Here is a 19663-nt window from a genome sequence, read left to right on the forward strand (position 1 = left end):
AGTTCAGTGGGCCCTGAAAAAGATGCCCCCAGCCACTCCCCATTGTTTCTTATGGGGGAAGCATTCCAAGATGGCTCTCGGGCAGAAGCACGTAGGGGCAAGCTTGCCAGTGGCCAAAGGTACACTCCCAGACACAACCTTAACCCAACAGAACCAAACTGAAGCAAGGGAATAGGATCCTCCCCAGAACCAAAGTGAAGCAGAGGGACCAACATCACACCAGAGAATTTATTAAACCAGAGAATTCCACCAAAACCTAACTGAAGTGAGTGACACTGTTGGAACTTAGCCCAATAGAACCAGTGTTTTCATCTCTCCATTTAAATTGTGTCAAACATTCAGAAATGGTTTTTAAATTAGCGGATGAATAACTGCCTGGTTGAACGGTCGGAGGAAGGTACCCTGAGTTAGCGATTGATTTACAATAGATCTCAGTGGTTCACTTATGTGATCTTTACTTGATTTTAACAGCCAAGATAGGCAAGGATTAAGCACACAAGTAGTGGTTTTCATAGATGCCAGGATCCTGTTAAGGTCTGTCATTGTAATTGGTTCAAAGCAGTCCAAATGTAGGTCAGATGGTGAATTAAGCATTTATTCCATCTCGTTTACATTGCAGCTAGCATCTAGATCAGAGCGTATTCATGCTATTTTATCAGTGAAAAACTTAGCAAAGGCTTCGCAGCCAATTGTCTGTTCTTGGGACCGTAAAGGTTCCGAATTAGGCGTTAGAAGGTGTCTGGATACCCTGAACAATTGGGACGGTCATGAACTAGCCGACACAATGGTTGCTGAGAAGTAATGTTTCTTTCCTGCTTTCATTTCCACTTCATAGATCCTCCAGTGTGTTCTGTAGCAAGTTCTATCAGCTTCCATGTGAGTTTTATGCCAATGTCTTTCTAGACATCTTCTAGCCCTCTTCAGGTCAGCCAGCTCCGTGGTAAACCATGGTGCCGGCTTCCATCCCAAGGGCTGGAGGGGTCGACAAAGAGCAATGGTGTCAATAGGTCCGAAGAGCTTTGTGTTCCACACTCCTACAGCAGCTTCAGTGGAGCATGTGTCTGGAATTCTAAAATCCCCCAAGGCATTTTGAAATCTGGAAGGGTCCATGAGCCTTTGTGGGCAAATCATTTTAATTGGACCCTCTATTTTGTGGGGTGTTGGGGCCATATTCACTTTTGTCTTCAGCAGATGATGATCTGACCATGGTTGAGGCCGAGTCTCTAATGCTGAAATAAGACTTTCCTTCAGATGCTCAGCACAAAATATTAAGTCTAAGGTGTGGCTTCTTTCATGAGTAGGGCCTGACACTATTTGGGAGAGGCCCAGGATTGCCAGGGAAGCTATAAATTCCTGAGCTGGGCCTGACTTTGAACACTCAGCATGTATGTTGAAGTCCTCCAGAACAGTAAGTCTAGGAGTCTCCAACACCATGTCTGCTGGCAGCTCTGCCAACTCAGAAAGGGGGCTTATGGGGGAGCTGGGTGGTCTGTGAACGAGCAGGATACCCAGTCTGTCTTTAATTCCCAGAGACAGGAACATGCAGTCAGTACCTGCCATAGCTTGTACTGGAGATCTGCGGAAGTTGAAGGAGTCACGGAGAATAATAGCAACCCTTCCTCCTCGGCTACTATAGTGAGGTTGGTGTAGGACCACATAGCCAGGGGGAGTTAGCTGGGACAGACACACCGTGTCATTTTCCTGCAGCCATGTCTCTGTTAGGCAAGCCACGTCAATTTTCTCTTCCTGCAACATCCCCACAAGGCATGCAACCTTGTTCCTAACAGGTCTGGAGTTGCATAGGATTAGTGTAGTGGGGGGGGGGCGGGGAGTGGAAGTGGCCTCATTTTCAGTAGGAGGAATACTAGAGAGGTTGGATAAGCAGCAAGCGTTACTGCTTGATGTTGGGTGCCTTTGGTAAGTCCTACTCCCATATTTACCAGCTCCCAACTGCACTTGAATAGTAAATTTGCCAGACATTTTCACCAAGCAAGTAAGTAGTAAGAAGCTTAGGACTGGACCTCACACGCGCGTACTGGAGTATCAAACATACTGGTGGTCTCAACTAAGGCAACAGACTAAGGCTGCAATCATGGTATAGTTAAGCACACAGTGCTGAATTGGTGTTGCAGCCATCCCAGGAACAGTTCATAACATGGTGATGTTCTTCCTAGCCTCTCGAATCCTCCACCTCGTGTAGTTGATGATTGCTCCCTGGCTGCATGCCCCGGGCTAAGAGCCATGGGCCAAGAGCCCCAGTTAAATAGCAAGCAGTACCTGTGAAAGAGAAGGCAACCAGGCTGGCTTCACCAAATGGCCCCCAGCTGCAGATCAAAGGGAAGCACCACGAGCTCCTCGCGAGCCAGCATCCATCTAGCCCTCACGACGGACTCCTCGTAGGCAGGCAAGCCCCCTGTACTGAGCCCCCGTTGTGGCATGCTTGCTTGCCCTGGGTAATGAGCCTTGGTTTTATCAAGAGGTTTTAAACTGAGAAGGATGTAGACATGCCCATATGGGAAGGGCAGTATCATAGCAAAGCACACCACTGATACAATTTGCAGTAGCCTGCCTGTTGTGTTTTGAACAAAATGTACTGTTCTTGAATGGGGGGAACATCCTAGTTCCTTGCAAGTAACCTATTCTTTCACAGCCATAAAATGTGTCTGAAATGTATTTCTTACACAAAATTCATTTTTCAGGCATCAAAGCCTGTGTGAGCTTAATTTCCCCTTGGTTTTAGAGCTGAATCTCCCTGCTCCCCTTCGAGGGTGGGAATGTCTGAAAGTTGACCCTGGTAGGGTAAGTGATAGGATACCTAGAATCCACTGGTCCAACAAGTCTGCCCAGGTGGCAGCGAGCATTCGTGAGTCTCCTATACTAGAAGAGTTTGTCTCACTATCAAGAAACCGGAAGAAGACGCTAGCGTTGCTCCAGATGTATGACAAAATCATGATGCAACTTTCTGATGCGCTGAGGTCCCAGTTTGCGGTACAGCAGCGCGTAAAGGGGATATCTGCGAGAGGCTGGTTCGACAAAGAATGTCATTTCATGAAAGATCAAGTGCGCTATGTTTACCACCAGTATAGGGAATTGAAGCTAGCGTATCCTCCCAAGGAGTATTTTGAGCTTAAAGCTGAATTACATCAATTATATAAAAACAAGCAAAAAGCCTTTCTGCAAAGATGTTGGGAACCCCTCCTCCAAGCCTCAATAAATAAAGATTCGAGGAAATTTTGGGCTTTGATCTCAGACTCCTTGGGTGGGAATGGTTTTGTAAACAGCCCAATAACAGTAAATGCCTGGTATGATTATTTTTTGGAGATTTTTCAGGAGAATAGGGCAAACAACGTTAAGGTACCAGTTGCTAGCTTGGGTGATTGCATAGAATGGCCCCCAGTATAGGCGGTGGAGGTGGAATCTTTGATTGCATTAATCAGGCCAGGGAAAAGCCCCTGGTCCTGATGCAAGGGTGTGGCGGGCTCCCTTTTCAGCCTCCTTGTTCACCGCTGTTGACAGATCGGGTCTGATACCTGAAGCATGGATGAATGCCATAGTGGTCCCTATACATAAAAAGGGTGACGGTCAGCTCCCTAGCAACTACAGGCCAATCAGCCTCCTAGCCACCATTGGGAAGCTGTATGCAGGACAGCTGGCAAATACACTTAAGTTGTGGATATCAGAAAAGCAGATCTTAGGCCCAGAACAAGTTGGTTTTTGTCAGGGGAAGTTGACCCTAGATCACGGTATTGTATTAAGTCATTTGGTGAACAAATATAGAAAGGAGAATGGGCTTAAATTATATGAAGTAGATCTTAAGGGTGCCTTTGACTCCGTTTCCAGAGCTCTTTTGTGGAAGAAATTAAGGGACTTGGGGTTGGAAGCGAGATGGCTTCTTCTGGTCAAAAGGCTTTACTCTCAAACCTCCTGTCAAATCAGATGCCCCGAGGATGGTAATCTAACGCCTAAGATTCCAATGAATATCAGCGTAAAGCAAGGGCGCATTTTAGCCCCGTTATTATTCAATCTGTTTCTAAGTGACTTGGCTCCCTTTTTGAAAGGAATGGACGGTCACAGCCCCAAATTAGGGACGGTACACGTTCCACTGCTTTTGTATGCCGATGATGCGGTCTTGCTGTCCCTCTCAGCAATAGGGTTGGAAAGGGTGTTATCTTGCTTTGTAGATTACTGCAAAGTGAATAAATTGACTCTAAATTTTGAGCAGTCTAAAATCATGGCTTTTGGGAAATCCTGGAAACCTGTTAATTGGATTATAAGAGGGAGAGTGACTGAACCAGTTAAAAGCTTTAGAGACCTAGGAATTTATTTCCATTATAGAGCTAGCTGGGTAGCCCACAAAAAGGAAATAATAAATTCTGTGAATAATAATGTACTAGCAATCACACGCTTCTTCTATACTAAAGGAAATCAATTTGTACCTGCAGCCATTAGAGCATTCAATCATAAAATTAGTATTAAATTGCTCTATGGCATCCCAATCTGGATTACATCTTTTAATAAAGCAGTGGAATGAATACAATCTAATTTTCTAAGGAATTTTCTAAGCTGCCTTATGCAGCTATATGCTTGGAGACCAACCAAAGACGGTTGGAGACAAAAGCATGGATTGTAAGTTGTAACAATTACATTTTGGTTGCGTCTGCACTTTAGGAGCAGCCCGAATAGCCTCATTGCCCACATGCTAACTGATTACCCATCATCTACTTGGCTAGCTGATATAGGGGAAAAAATCTCTCTAATCGGGCTTAGCCTTGATGAACTAGTTTACCTTACAGAGAGGTCCACATTTGCCTCAATCAAACAAAGACTTGTAGATATTGAGACACAAGATCTCAGAAGCCTTGCCTCTGGCAGATGCTCCCCTTTGAGATGGGGGATCTTTCCCAGTGGTTTCTTGGCAGAGTATTTCTCTTGTCTGACTTCCCCTTACCTTCGGAGAGCATTCATGTTAGCTCGGTTTAACGTGCTTCCTTCTGCCATATTGTATGGGAGGTTTAAGAAAATCCCATACTCCACTAGGCTATGTACCTGTGGTCTGAGGGAGGTAGAAAGTACTGAACACATTCTCCTGTATGGTTTATTCTATTGTGATATCCGTGCTGTATATTTAGAACCTCTTATGCAAAATCACGATGGACCATCTGATGTCAGTAAGACTTCCCTGCTATTATTCACCCCAAACCATGAGGCCATTGAGTCTGTGGCTAAATTCCTCCGTCGTGCATCCAAGAGGAGAGGATTGGTTTAAATATTCGGACAGTGGTGGTCTTGTCTTCCTGCTAACTGTGCATGTTCACATTGTTATGCCAATAAAGGTATTCTTAAATGGTGTGAGCTTAAAGGTAATTTTGCATTGATGCAAAAGTGTTTCAGTATTGGTGGGTTTTTTTCTGATTTAAAAGGTGTATGATGCTATAAATTGTATGCATTTATTTTAGAATGGTTGCTAAGGGAAGAGCAAGGTAGGGAACACACTGCTTCCACCAGTCAAAAGGGTTCATCCTTTTGTATGCTGTGTTGGATAAACTTCTGTGTTTAAGCTTTTTAGCTGAGATCCCAGTTAATGCTGCCTTTTTCATATAGTTTCAGACTCTCCGGCTCAATCTGTTATCCAGCATCTGAGATGGATTATGCAAAAAGACCTTTTGGGCCAAGATGTCTTCCTCATAGGACCCCCTGGGCCTCTGCGACGATCTATAGCTATGCAGTATTTGGTAAGGTTTTGAAGAGATACCTAATTTCAATTGGAGAATTGAAGCTGATGCTAGCAATTTGTGCAGTTCTGTACAGCCACAGCCACCAGCCTGAGGGAAAGGTCTGAAGGCATCTGCTTAGATTTTTGGGAGAAAGCTCTATAGAATAATGGCCATCTGTGTATGGTGTGGTGAGAGAGTGGACGAGAGCTTCTTGGTGTTATGCCCCAGCTTTAACCAAACACCCCGAGACTGCTGTAAAACGAATATTTAACAGTTACATTTGTTATATACCTTAATTGCTTGTTTTTTTAAAGAAAAACCTATAAATATAAATTTTAAAAATGTGCTATCCCAGCTAAAGCCAGAGTTTGAAAGATGCTAGTACCTTCTCCATCAGCAGAATGGAAGTTTCTTGCGGCCCACTGATTTCCGCAAAATGCTCTCCTAGAGGATGGGGAATCCTGAGCAATGACATACGGAGGGAGAGGTCTGCAGTGGGAAGGGGTTGCAAGAAAAATGAGATGCAACAATCTCCCAGTTTTTCCTTGTATGCCTTTCACAGGGAAAGTGGGAAACACAAAACTTCCACATTTGCTTTACTAGAGTTGCTTTACTTGTTGAGCTGTTGTGCTTGAAGAGCAATTTAAAAACATTGAGCTTGATCCAGTGTATTGAAGGCACAGCACCCCTACATGCCACGGACCCTTTTGAGCTGAAGAGAACCTTGCTTTACTTTCTTCCTGTATGGTGCATGGACACCTGGCATCACAGCTGTTAGGGGGAACGGAAGGCCTGTGCTTGCCAGCTGTGTCCTGTTTAGCCCCCATCCAAGGAACTTCAGCTTGGAACTTATGTTTCTTGATGGAGAGCAGGTGAGAGGGCTGGGTAGGGATTCAAGAGGCTTACACTGGCCTGATCTTTGTAATGACGGTGCCTGGTGTTTGTGCACACCTCTTGGGAGGCGAGGGAGTAAAACAAGCCTCAGTTCTGTTCAGGAATATTGTTCAGTGTGTGTGTGTGTGTGTGTGTATGTGCCTGTTCTGGGCAGCAGTAAGGCTTTATGTCAAATGTGGGATGCTTTTTTTTAAGGCCCCCAACAGACCTGTTTTCAAGTCTTGTATTGCATTCTTGATAATGAAGTATAATGGTTCCCAGTATAAATCAGTAAGTGCTGAAGTTTTATTGACTTTCAAATTATGTGCAGCCCTTATTGCTGGATGCTCACAGTTGTCCCCCCAGAAAACAAGTGTAGGGTCATAGAAATAGAATATAATTTTTCAAAATAAAAATTGTGGCTTTAACTGTTTCTAGTGATTGCTTCATGTCAGGCTGTGATCAGCCCTGGTGGGATGCCTGGTGGAGGCTATGGAAGGTTGTTGCTTCCTTTCAGTGCGCACTCATGTCAATATTTGCTTTCTGCAAGGAGCCTGGCTGGTTAAGTTGCATGGTCTGAGTTATTTTAAAGGTGAACAGTGTTGCAGGGAAATAAAGCAGGTGGTCGAAAGAAAAATGCAGCCCTGCTGATGAAAGCCAGGTGTCGCGATTTCCCTTAAGCGGTGAGGCTGGTTCTTAGGTGGGTTTTCGTTCAGCAATATTGTGCTACGTCCTGCAGGAGCTGACCAAGCGAGAGGTGGAGTACTTTGCCCTATCCAGGGACACAACAGAAACTGACCTCAAACAGCGGAGAGAGATCCGGGCAGGCACCGCCTACTACGTTGATCAGGTGAGCAGCTGTGACAGCCCATTCCTTTCGTGTGGAAGTGGAGGGGAACTGGCTGCTGCAGGAGTTCAGGCAGGTCCTGTTCTCTGTCAGTCTTCTGAGTAAAGAGCATTTTGGTCCACTGCAGATGTCAGTTCACTCGATGTGTCTAAGAGGGGGGGGTTGAAGGGGAGGGGCTTTTATTATTGCAGGGAAAGGGCTCTTTAGCTTTTCTTCCCATTTCATTCTTTTTGGTGAAGTTTTTATCTCCTGTCTCCTTTGTTATCTTTCCCTATTGATCTCTCAGCTCCTGTTATTTTTTTTCCCTTCTGTTCCATTTCATACTTTGCTCTCAGTTTACTACATGTGTCCCCAGGGATGCACAGGCTATTATTTCCTTTCTTTTTCATCACTGATTCACTCTTCCTTTCCTCCCCTCTTTATCTGGGCAACTGAAAGAAGATACTTAGGAGCCACATGGCCAGTTTGGAAGCAAAACTTAGCGATTTACTTCCAGTTGCGTTCTGTACTGCATTGTTGATTGAATGTCCCAGCCTGATGATCAGATTGACTGGCTGTGTAATCTGCCGAGTCTTAGTAAGAAAGGTAGAAGATAAATCACACCATAAATAAGACAGTGGCTTCTGCCTCTAGTACCCGCCCCCCCCCCTGTGTTTTGGTTCCTAGTGTGCAGTCCGTGCAGCCACAGAAGGTAGAATCCTGGTTCTGGAAGGCTTGGAGAAGGCGGAGCGGAATGTCTTGCCAGTGTTGAACAATTTGTTGGAGAACAGGGAAATGCAGCTTGAAGATGGCCGTTTCCTCGTGTCAGCAGAACATTATGACAAACTGCTGAAGGTACCAGGAACAGATTGATGGTTCACATTTCTTTCACTGACAGGTGATTTGTTACTAGAATGAATGGAAATGAGGTGCCAAAGAAGCCTTTGGTCTGCCCAGGGCTAAGCTCTTGTGTACAGCTCGTGGTCTTCCCAGTTTGGTTTCTGCTTTGATGCAGGGCGCTGGCACGTACACCCCCCCCCCTTGTCTCTCTGCAAGTCCAAAATGTGTTTGCTCCGAATGCCAGAATCGTATCCCTCCATCCATCAAGCACGTCATTGCATGTTTATGTATGACAGGATTCAGAAAGGTCTGTTGGGCCCTTTCAAAACACACAATAGCCTGTTCAGCAACCTTTGAGTCTCTCATGATCTTCATGCAGCAGTTTTATGCTGAGTGTAATCTATTTTCCAAGTCCTCTTAACTCTGAATAATGTAACTGCTTTTTGCGCTACTGGAAAAGCGGTTTCCTGGCCACAAAACCTTGTCTGCCTTGTAGTAGCAGCTTGTCAGCCAGTTAACCTACTTTCCAGCCAGAATGCAACTTGCTGGGCAAGAGTGTGGCTGGAGGCTGCTGGAGCTCAGCTTCTTGTCGCCAGTTCAAATTTGCACTGAAGTGTTTCCTGACAGGAACATTCTTCTGAATGCCTAGCTTTTAGACAACATAATATGAAATACGTTTTAGTAATTATGTTGTATTTTGTGACTCTTGGTATTAACAAGTATGTGATTGCAATTTATGTTCATCAGTCCTTTGGGATGTAGTAATGGCAGACTAAATCAAAATGCTGAATTTAAAAGATGCATAAAATTGAGCACATTTTATCTTTCAAGGCTTTGACTTGGTGTGCAAATTAGAGTGGCTTCAAATTCTTGTACTGTCCACACTTTATAGCATTTCTATGGAAATCATTCTAAAATACAAGAGAATACTCCTTTTCTTTGTCTGCTTCTACAAGAAGGACAATGGTGATTCAGAATGGCGGCGAATACCTGCTTGGTTAGAAAGGGGGTGAAGCGTTCTCTTGTGTTCTTGCACCAACACAGCAAACAAGAACTGGGTTCTGTTTGCTGAGGAACATTTAAAATACTAAAATCAAGATGAGAATTCCATGAATTAGCACATTGATATTTGCATTATGTTGGAAACTATGAGAGCCAGTTTGTTGTAGTGGTTAAGAGCAGTGGGACTCTAATCTGGAGAGCCGGGTTTGATTCCCCACTCCTCCGCTTGAAGCCAGCTGGGTGACCTTGGGTCAGTCACAGTTCTTCCAGACCTCTCTCAGCCCCACCCACCTCACAGGGTGATTGTTGTTGTGGGGATAATAATAACATACTTTGTAAACCGCTCTGAGTCGGTGTTAAGTTGTCCTGAAGAGCGGTATATAAATTGAATGTTATGAGGAGGATGATATTGATGATGAAGATGATGATGATGGTCCCTGCTCTGCATTTTCCAAGTCCATTTCACAAGTCCTTTTATGTCCAGCTGAGAAATCTGATCTGAAGATTCTGCTGGATTCTTATTTTATTTAGGAACATGAGAAAGCAGATCTGGATGCTTGGAAAATTGTTCGAGTCAGTGAAGACTTCAGAGTGATTGCTCTGGGCCTCCCTGTACCTAGATATTTGGGTAACCCACTAGACCCACCTCTTCGATCTAGATTTCAAGCTAGAGATGTTTACCACCTTCCCTTTAAGGTAAGTCCTGTTACAAGTATGCAGTCTTGTGCATAAAACTTATACCATTTACATTTACACATTATATTAAATCTCAGAACTTTGGCTTGGGCTTAGTTTGTACATTCTGTATTAAAGATGAGGTACTAAAAATTAATTCTGGGCTCTGAAGCTTAAACCCTTTAATATAAAAGACTGCAAATTTTAAAATGTTTAAGTCAACTGTATGCCCCAAACTAAGTTGCTAGAATCAGAGGTTCCCAACCTTACCAGCATGCCTGCACTTTAGAGTTTTGAGGGGTGTGTGTGTGGGTGGGTGGACATTGCCTGGTAGCAATCTCATAATGGCTGGCCCTGCCTGGTAGCAATCTCATAATGGCTGCAGTGGGGAGTGGAGCCAGTTTCCTTGGACTGGGAAACTCCAATCCGAGCATCCTCCTATGATGCCGGCAGCTGTTTCTAATTGGGCACTCACTGTTGGTGCAAAGGTGATCCCTTCCAGATTCATCTGCTCCCAAGGATGTGAGAGAAAGCCACAGCTGGGTAAAGACCCAGATTTTGAACACAGATGGTGTTTGGTTTCAGTTTCTGGGGGAAAGGGAGGGGTTGCTCCCTGTGTGGTCATAGGGAGAGGCTGTCAAGCTCAGGCATTAGGAAATCTTTGCCCACGTGGCATGTGCTCGCCTACCCAGGATGAGCAACTTTTGGGTCCAATAGCACCTTAAAGATCAGCTAGATTCCCTGGATATGAGCTTCCAAGAGTCAGAACTGGAGCTCTAACTCTCAAAAGCTCATGCCCTGGAAACCTAGTTGATCTTTAAGGTGCTATTGGACGCAAGTCTTGCTCTTCTACTACAGACCAACATGGTTACCCACCTGGAACTACCTGCACAGGATGAGCTCAGCAATCTGTTAGTGTGTTGATTGTCAGGGAATAAGCTTAACTTCTTGCATTTTATTGTTCCATTCAAAACTATTTGGATTTTGGGGTGCCATGAAATACATTGGCAGGTGCCATAGTACTCTCTGGGCACCATGTTGAGGTTCACTGGTCTACAGAATTATTATAGAACAGAATGGACCTTCTTCCGTAAGCACTGTAGCCTGATACGTAGTCTTGTGCTCTCTTTTAGGATCATCTTGCGCAGTTATATTTTATTGGCTCTAATGTTGCAACGGAGAGGTAAATATATTAAAACTATGCATAAGTGTCCTTAATTGAATTTGCTGTTGGCTTACCTGTAAACTGAAAAAATAGATTGTATATGAACATGGCACATTTATTCATCCAGGCTTGACTGTGTGTCCTTAATATTCAGATATCACGAAAAACTAGAAGTCCTCAGGCAAGCATCCTTCTCCTCCTCTCATTTCTCCCCCTGTTCCCTGCTCTGCCAAGATTTGTGGTTTGGAATAGGCTATAATTTGGCATAATTGGATGTTTTGGGAAATGGTGGTGTGTCCCCTCCCCTTCAAATGGAACAGGTTGCTAGATCAGGATTAAATCATAGTTTAAAATCCTGGGTTTATAAAAAGAAACAGAGCGTAATTTGACCTTGCATCTGAGTTTTGATTGTTGCAACAAACTGTGGCTAGTTCTCAGATAGGAAGTCATCAGTCTTGGCATGTGGTGGGGTGGAAAATATCCTGACCCTGAGGATTTCCTGACTTTTTCTTGTCACAAATCTGAATGCAGCCCGAGTGCTATGAATTTAAGCAGAAAATTGTTATATTGTCGATATATTGTCGTTGTTGGTGTTGTTTCCTTTTTAGAATTTCGCAGCTTTTGTCCTTTGCGACAACTCTTTGCACCCAAGAATCTTCTGCATTGGGGCTTCCTGATTTTCCTTTAGATAGCTTATCGTCTGCTGTGAAGATTCTGGTAGGTCCACGGAAATATATAGAGATATTGTCTATATACATTTAGCTCTTTGTGTAGTAAAATAGTATCATTAGACTAGGGTGAATAGTGATAGAATTCATGACATAAGTCTTGCTTTCAAAATGATTGAATGAATTCCATTGCAAAATTGGGACTGGAGGCCACATCTGCAGTCTAGAGAAGTAGAGTACTTGGATTGAAGGCAGTTGGACGCTTCGGGGTTTGGGTTATTCTGGAACAGTTTCCCGCTTCAGGTAAAGCCAAAGAGTCTAACTGCAAAGAAATAATGTGGCTTTTTAGATATTGGGGAACTGCCTCTTCTGCCAGATACCTTTGTGGTTGGCTGGGTGCCTCTCTCTGAAGCATGCTGGGCTCGATTTGGAAACCCTGAATCTAAGCATCCCGAAGCAATTGATATCGCTTTGGGAAGCTTTGAATCAAGGGGTTTAAATACTCCTTTCTGTGCCGCTGCAAAGGGGTATGGAAAGGGGCATTTAAACACCCGGATCAGCTGCTTGGTGGGGAAATCTCCTCCAAACAGCTGATCCCAGCTGGTGGGGTGGTGGTGGTTAATGTCACTTTCCATGCCGCTTCACAGTGGCACAGAGAGAGGCATTTAAACCCCTGGATCAGCTGCAGGATGGGGGAAATTCCCACCTAGCAGCTGATACAAGCTGGCGGAGGCCACACTTCTGGGCCCTCCCCGACACCCAGCTGGCCCCGGAGGTGGCGGCACAGTAGCCCAGGCAGTGGCTCCCGGCCTTCACACTGCCCTGCTGGCCGCCGCACCAGTGGAGGCCGCACTTCCAGGCCCTCCCCGCTGCCCAGCTGGCCCCAGAGGCAGCAGCATGGCGGCCCAGCCGGCGGCTCCCAGCCTTCCTGCCACCCTACCGGCCAGTGCGACAGTGGCACGGACAGCAGAGGAGCCAGGTCCAGGCCTTCTCACCTCCCATCTGGCTGGCGCGGTGGTGGAGGCAGCGGCAGCGTGTCCTCCAGCTGCCCAGCTGGGCTTCCCTGTCGTTGGAGAGGTGAGTGGGGTGGAGGGTGGGCTAAGTGTGGTGGGGGAGCTGGGACAATGCTTTCCCCCCTCACTTCGGTATGCTCTGAATCTTTACGGAGCATACTGAAACGATTTAAAGACCTGAATCCCGAAGTGGCTTACCGCTTCGGGATTTGGGTTATTCCGGAACAGTTTCCCGCTTTGGGTAAACCCAAAGCGGGAAACCCAAATTTTCCCCTGTTCCCCTGGTAAATACAGTATTACATCAGTAAATAAATGCTGAAAAATCCCAGTTCACCATTGCAATCCTGACTTACTGTCCTGGCAAGTAAATGCTTAGGGAGAGTGTGGTGCTATACTAATGGAGCAGTCAGGAAACATAGTTTGCCAGCATTTCTAGAAAAAAAATGAGCCTTTAAAAATGAGGGGTTTCTAGCTCAAGAAATGCAAACCGTTTTGAATGTCCACTTCTGCACCTTGTTGTGGTTGATCTGCATGTTTACTGATGTGTCTGTTACTCTCTGTTTTGTCAAGAGCAGAGCAAGCAAAGGGCCAAACACACGTGCGCAAAACACAGGGAGGGACTGTAGCTTTTGAGGGCAGCTGAATCTTCCCTGCACGTGTGGCTGACTTGCCTGAGTCTGCCCTCTCCCCCATCCCCAGCTCTTTTCTCTTTGACACTGAAAGTGAATTTAGCTGGGCAGAAAGCCCTGGCAGGGAGGGCGATGTGCGGGGGGATAGACGGAAGGAGATTTCAGCCCCTTCATACCAATGTCCCCTTTTGTTGTAAAAATCAGTCCCTACTTCATATGTGATTGGGGCAGACCTTGAACTCCTGGGCCTTCTGCCATCACACTAGTTCGGACTTTACCTCTAGCACAGGGGAATGTTTCTGCAGGTTTTCTTTAAACATTTCCAAAACAGATTTTCAGGTCTTGATTTCCTGTCCTTCACGTTAACAGGCTCTATGCACGTCAGAGGGCAAGATTAGCCAAGTTACAGTTGAAGTGCTGATGGGCAGGCCACCTTGTTCTAGGAATGCTGGCGTTTGTGTTTTTCCAAACTGTGCTAGTGACTGCATGCTCCCTTTTTCTGTATTCTCTCCTACCCCAAGAACTCTTTCCCTATGATATCAATCCAGCACATAATCCAGTGGCTTTATCCATATGAGGTTCTGCTAAGCAAGGAAGGCAAGACAGCAGTAGAAGATGCATTGAAAGTAAGTACGAGCGAATATTCGTTATGTGCAAACAGCTTCTAGTGAGCCATTGACTGGGACTTGTGAATCTCTCACACTTATAAGTGCTTAATGTTAATTAAGGAATTGGGGGAGAGATACAGAATTAAGTACCGATCTGGGATTTCCCAGGCGCATACTAAGCTCGTAGGTCAAACAAGAAACTTGGACCATGGTTGAGATCCATGTGGCCAACAATGGGGGTTGGCCTAGCAAAAGGAGGCGTCTCAGGGCTTACTCCTAGTTGCTTCAATACAGTTGAACACATTGCCAGCGTATTTTTTGCGCTAGCTGAAATTCCACATTTTCCATACGGTGCTTTTATTTTTATTTTTGAGACATGCAGGGGGTAGTCTTAAGGTCCAATTCTCATTGAGGTGATAAATTAGTGTCTGGCCTTTGACATTTCAGACCTCAATTGGAGGCTCACATGAAATATTTTCCATATAATTTCCATGTAAATTCCACATATGGAAATATTTTCCATATAAAAAGAGGTCCCTGCGGGGATGGGTGTTAAAGTATTTCTCTCCTGTCTCTCTGCTGCTGTTTTTCAAGAGCAGTCAAGATGGCGTATGGTTCCAAGAATAAAAGAGTTTAAAATATCTTATGAAAGTCTAAAAACAGCAATCGCAGTACATATCCAGTAGCAGTGACAAACAGTTAAAAAACAATTCAGTAGCTACGAACAGCTAAGAATTGGCAGCTGGTGAGCACAGCGGATGAAATCAGCCTGCGCAGGGGATTTCAAAAGCCCAGCAACACAGGCACGTGTTTAATTTCTAATGGAAAGTGAGAAGAGAAGGGCTGAGCAGGCCACGGGGGGGGGGGGGGGGCAGCACTGCAAGTACCCTCCACTCTTGTGTTGGAGATCTGGGGTGGCAGATCCCCCACCGGAATACCACTAGCGGATTTCACTTACTGGGCAGGTTCACTAGGTCTTTACAGGTGAAAATTGGCAATTCGCATTGGGCCTCAAACAGATTGAAAGCCAGTGGGGTCTGATGACACTTGTATGTACATTGCAGTGGCTTCCTATTAACCTCCCAGGTGCCATATTTTGCACCTGTTGCAGTTTCTAAGCTGTCTGCAAAGAGTACGTTCTAGTGGGCCTGACTGACCAAGGCGTGTGTAACTCTGGCCAGGTTCCCTTTATCCTGCAGTTTCCATAGTTGGTAGACCTGCTTAGGCTGCTTCCTGAAGTCTTTTAGAACTAAAATGAAGGGACCTTTAACACTGACACTAAAGTCAGCTTGTTCAGCTCCGGATGGGGGTGCTGGGCGGCAGCAGGATGGAGGAGAAGCCCTAACCGGTCCTAACCGGTCTCCTGTGTCCTGCAGAAGTTCATACGCTCAACCTTTGATGATTGTAAAAAGGTTGCTTGTTCAAGGGGAATCACAACAGACTCTGGTGCCACCACTTTCCTGGCCACCAGGCTTAGCTGCTGCTGAGAAACATGGCAGTCCTAGCTGGAACAAGGCCCCTGCCAAGTCTTGGAAATGCATCACAGGTCTTGCGATTCAGCCCCAAGACTTTCATGCCTGGCGGATTGCTGAGAGAACAACCGAGTGAGTTCCTTTGGTTGGTAAGATGCCAGAAAGGAGACATCTAGGAGCAGTCTGGGCCCCTGTCTCCTATTCTGGGTCATCCCATTCTCCCTCTGCCTGAGATAACACAAATACTGGTGACAAAATCATCCCCCCTGTGAGTTTCTGCCCATACACAGACCCCATGTCCATGACTGACCAGTATATAAAATCTGCAGGAATTAAAAACAGCACTTAAATGCTCTGAAGGCTATAACTAGACAAAGAAAACTAGCTTGCCATGAAGGTCTAGGTTCATCTTGACAAGCCTGCCTTCTGTATGCAGGAAACGTTTTTGAATGGAAAAACATTCAGTCATACAGTTCCTCACATGCTGATCTGAAGTGACATAACCCGGATTCAGGTTTATGCCTTTGGCCTTGGTTGTGGTACTGTCCTCCTGTCAAAAGAGAGAACGTTTCTGGAAAGGTACTCAATCCAAAATAAAATAACCCTTCTCTTACCTTAGTCCGTCTTTTCTTGTCTTGACAAGTTTACTGATTCCTTGGAATACGCTGCAGCCATGTTTTAACACATTGCTCTATACTGACCCAACACAAAAACCCAGTTATCAATTTGGGCAAATTCTTTGAGGTCCCAGTTTCTGTTTCACCTGCTGTTTCACCTTTTGCCAGTTGTGTTTTTCAGTTACGGTGTTTTTTCCTCATGATGAGCGGCATGTGGGAGGGATGGAGAGAGGTCTGCAGAAAATCACACCTGAAAGCACGCTCTTTTTTTCCTTTGGCGGCGGTTCTTGCCATGTGGAAATCAAATGATGACATATTTAACTCACAGTTCTCCAGTGTTGTACTCTTCAGCTGAAACGCGGTGGAACAGAGTTCCAGAACCTCTTGAAAATGGTCACATGGCTGGTGGCCCCGCCCCCTGATCTCCAGACAGAGGGGAGCTTAGATTGCCCTCCGTGCCCCCGAGCGGTGCAGAGGGCCATCTCAACTCCCCTCTGTCTGGAGATCAGGGGGCGGGGCCACCAGCCATGTGACCATTTTCTCCCAGGGCAACCCACTGAGTTCCACCACCTCTTTCCCCAGAAAAAAAGCCCTGGCTAAAGGGTAGTATTTTCAGTATTCATTGTGCTCTGTAAATGACTGGAATGAAACACAGAAGATGCACATTAACAGTGATGTTGCTGAAGGGGACATAAGCGGCTCAGTCCTGTGCATGCTGACTTAGACGTGAGATCCATTCAGTACCATGGAGCTTATTTCTAAGGAAGTGTCTAAGGTTGCAACCTTAGTTAGTTTTCCCAGACTGCTAAATTTTATATTAGAGCCCGTATTCAATAAGATATACAGCACAATGCATGCTCGTTGCCATGCTCTGCACGCACCTCCCTTCTCCTGCTCCCTTCTTGCATAGAGCTTGAATGAAGGATTCCTGGTTCAAATCCAGACTCTGGTTCCCCAGAATGTATGAATGTATTTGTTTCTGGCTTACAAACTAGTATTCAAAACAAGGTTAAAAACCAGAGTTTAGAATCTTGGTTTATAAGCAAGAATTAACCCACATTTTGTTACAGCAATCATAGCTGCTGGTTTGCCATTGCTGCTGGGCCTTCAGGCTCAATGTGGTGTGTGATGGGCTGTGTGGGCATGCAGGCACAAAGAATTCCTGGCTCATTCTTGTCCTGAACAAACCACAGTTTTTGTTTGTGATCTGATGAAGCCTGAAGTCTTTGGTCTCCTGTGCTCTGGGCTATCCTTGTATGAGGGCAAGATTTAAGACTTCTGTGGCTTGGTCTTACGACTAACCACAATTTGTTGTGATGTTGGGTGCTCTAACAAAATGGCTTTTGTTTCTTGCCCATTTAAAACAATGAATCCCAACATATAATCCCAGTCTGTGGGCAAATCTCAGTGTATATATAAGCATTATATTTAGACATCATGGCAAACTGCAGCTCATCCTACACCAGGAAGTTTTCATTCTTGTTGTGATGTGAGAGGAGGTTTCTGGTGAGATTCTCATTGTAAACACACTAATACTTGTTTGACATCTCAGTCAAGGGCTTGTTTGGGCATAACATGAAACCACGGTTTCCTTTACTTGTGGTCAGATTGTGAAGCCAGGAGAGGATCACCGATTTGCAAATACAGTCTATTAACCACATACTATGAACGTTTTTACAAGCAAAGTCCCAGCAAGACCAAGTGTAATTGGGGTGCTTTTGTGAAAACAATAAAACAAGAAAAACTTCCTTTGGAGCAACTTTATTTTCATGATGTGTTTATGGAAGGAGAGTGCTGCCATTCCCAGACCTTCAGAAGGCAGAGGCAGAGTAGGGCTGCAGACACACAGCTGTTGACGTCAGACTCCACAAGCAACGCAGGGTGCAAGCAGGCAGATTAATAAGCAGAGGTAGGAAAAGGGCAGAGACGTTTCACTTTGGAGCAGTTTTTGTCCGCTTCTTGTCAGCAGCAGCACCGGGGAACAAGCCAGAATTAAGCCAGGAAGTGTGTGTCCTTATGTCACACTAAACCATTGTTAAGGCTAACTGTGGTTAGTTCAGATTCTGGTTTGAGGTATCCCAGCTAACTGTAGTTATTAGTTAAAGACTTTCTTCCTTTCTCTCTCTCTGTCTCTTTCTCTTCTCTCTCTCTCTCTCTCTTAGAGATTTGAGCTGCAGGATTCAGCAAAACCTTCGCTTCCTACCAGAGTTATGCATGTTGGAAAGAGAGAGAATGACCAGATCTTCCAGGCTGACGTGACAGTCCACATAGCTGGGAAAGATGTGACCTTTCAGGTAATTACTAAAAAGCTTTACAAAAGGGAGGAAGCTTTTCTTTTCAGCGTTGGTCAGAATTTGGCACAGGAACTAAGAGATACATTAGATTCTCGTGTCCTGGAGCGGAGCAGACTCCCCCCCCCCACCCCGTCCACGCACACAAATGACCAAGTATGCCGAGAGGCTGAAATGGAACAAAGCTGTGCTTTAGAAACTCTGCATCCAAACCATTTAGGGCTTTCAAGATCAGAAATGCGCCCTTGAATTGCATTAGAAGCTGACCTGGAAGTTAGTGGGGGAGGTCCAGACTGAGCCACAGGTGCAGGCTTACATGGGGTTTATTTTGTTTTCCAGAGAGAATTCTTTGTTATACAACTGAATGTTTGAGCAAGGAGGGCTTTAGCAAGACATGACACGATTAACTAAACCCTCCACATTTGTAATCTTCCGTAGGTTCCTGCTGGGACTGAGCCAACACATTTGCGTTCTAGGCCAGAGGATTTTATCAGGACTTCCAGCCATGAACAGCTGCTGGCAGAAATGATGCTGTCTCATATGGTCAAAGATATCTGCCTGATTGGAGAAAAAGTGAGTGCTGTGCTTTAAGTTTATGGCAGACGAACATCGCAGCAGCGTTTCTCCTGCACAGGGTGACTTTGGTCAAAATGCTGATTATTTGCCCAATTTGAAAGGCTGTTTAAAAAGGCGGCTAGAGGCCAAGACTTCTAACAGTCCCATCTAAACCCATGGATCAAGATGCCTTTCTTGACTGGAATTTCAGCTTTGCCCCGGCTCTCCCGCCACCTGGGTAGGCTGGGGACATGAATACTGGCCTCTTTGACTGTTGCAAGGATTCCCACAAGACAGCGTATGTGAATCACTTTAAATAATTTTATGTTCTGTATGAATTATTATTACTCGTTTCCCCCCCTCAGGGCTGTGGTAAAACAGTGGTTGCTCAGGAATTTTCAGCTGCCTTAGGATACAGCACAGAACCTTTCATGCTCTACCAGGTAAATGTTTTGGTCTTCCAACTCATGGATTCTCAAAATCAAAATCAGACTCCCTCTCGGATTTGTTTATTTTATTCGGCTTATATTCCGCCCTTCCCTCGAACAGGCTTAGGGCGGCTTCCAACAAAAATATACAATTATAACACAATAAAAACCTTATAACCATATGAATCAGATAACATGAAATAGTTATAGATAGTGAGAAATACCCCCTTTTCGGTAAAAAATGAAATTGTGTTACGGAGACTTATGAGCAAGATATATGGCAGGGC

The 19663-nt window shown here is 45.1% G+C and overlaps 1 protein-coding gene across 1 annotated transcript in view; it reads left to right on the forward strand.

Moving 5' to 3' along the window:
* VWA8 (von Willebrand factor A domain containing 8) overlaps window positions 1–19663 on the forward strand; it is a 154089-nt gene that overhangs the window by 21072 nt on the left and 113354 nt on the right. The window contains exons 3-12 of the mRNA XM_054975104.1: window positions 5602–5732; window positions 7327–7437; window positions 8101–8268; window positions 9787–9951; window positions 11064–11113; window positions 11704–11812; window positions 13927–14031; window positions 18265–18396; window positions 18832–18966; window positions 19314–19391. Of these exons, the coding sequence (XP_054831079.1) occupies window positions 5602–5732; window positions 7327–7437; window positions 8101–8268; window positions 9787–9951; window positions 11064–11113; window positions 11704–11812; window positions 13927–14031; window positions 18265–18396; window positions 18832–18966; window positions 19314–19391 (1184 nt within the window). The remainder of the gene's footprint in view (window positions 1–5601; window positions 5733–7326; window positions 7438–8100; window positions 8269–9786; window positions 9952–11063; window positions 11114–11703; window positions 11813–13926; window positions 14032–18264; window positions 18397–18831; window positions 18967–19313; window positions 19392–19663) is intronic.

This window comes from Eublepharis macularius, chromosome 3 (assembly GCF_028583425.1).
Source record: "Eublepharis macularius isolate TG4126 chromosome 3, MPM_Emac_v1.0, whole genome shotgun sequence".
Lineage (NCBI taxonomy): Eukaryota > Metazoa > Chordata > Lepidosauria > Squamata > Eublepharidae > Eublepharis > Eublepharis macularius.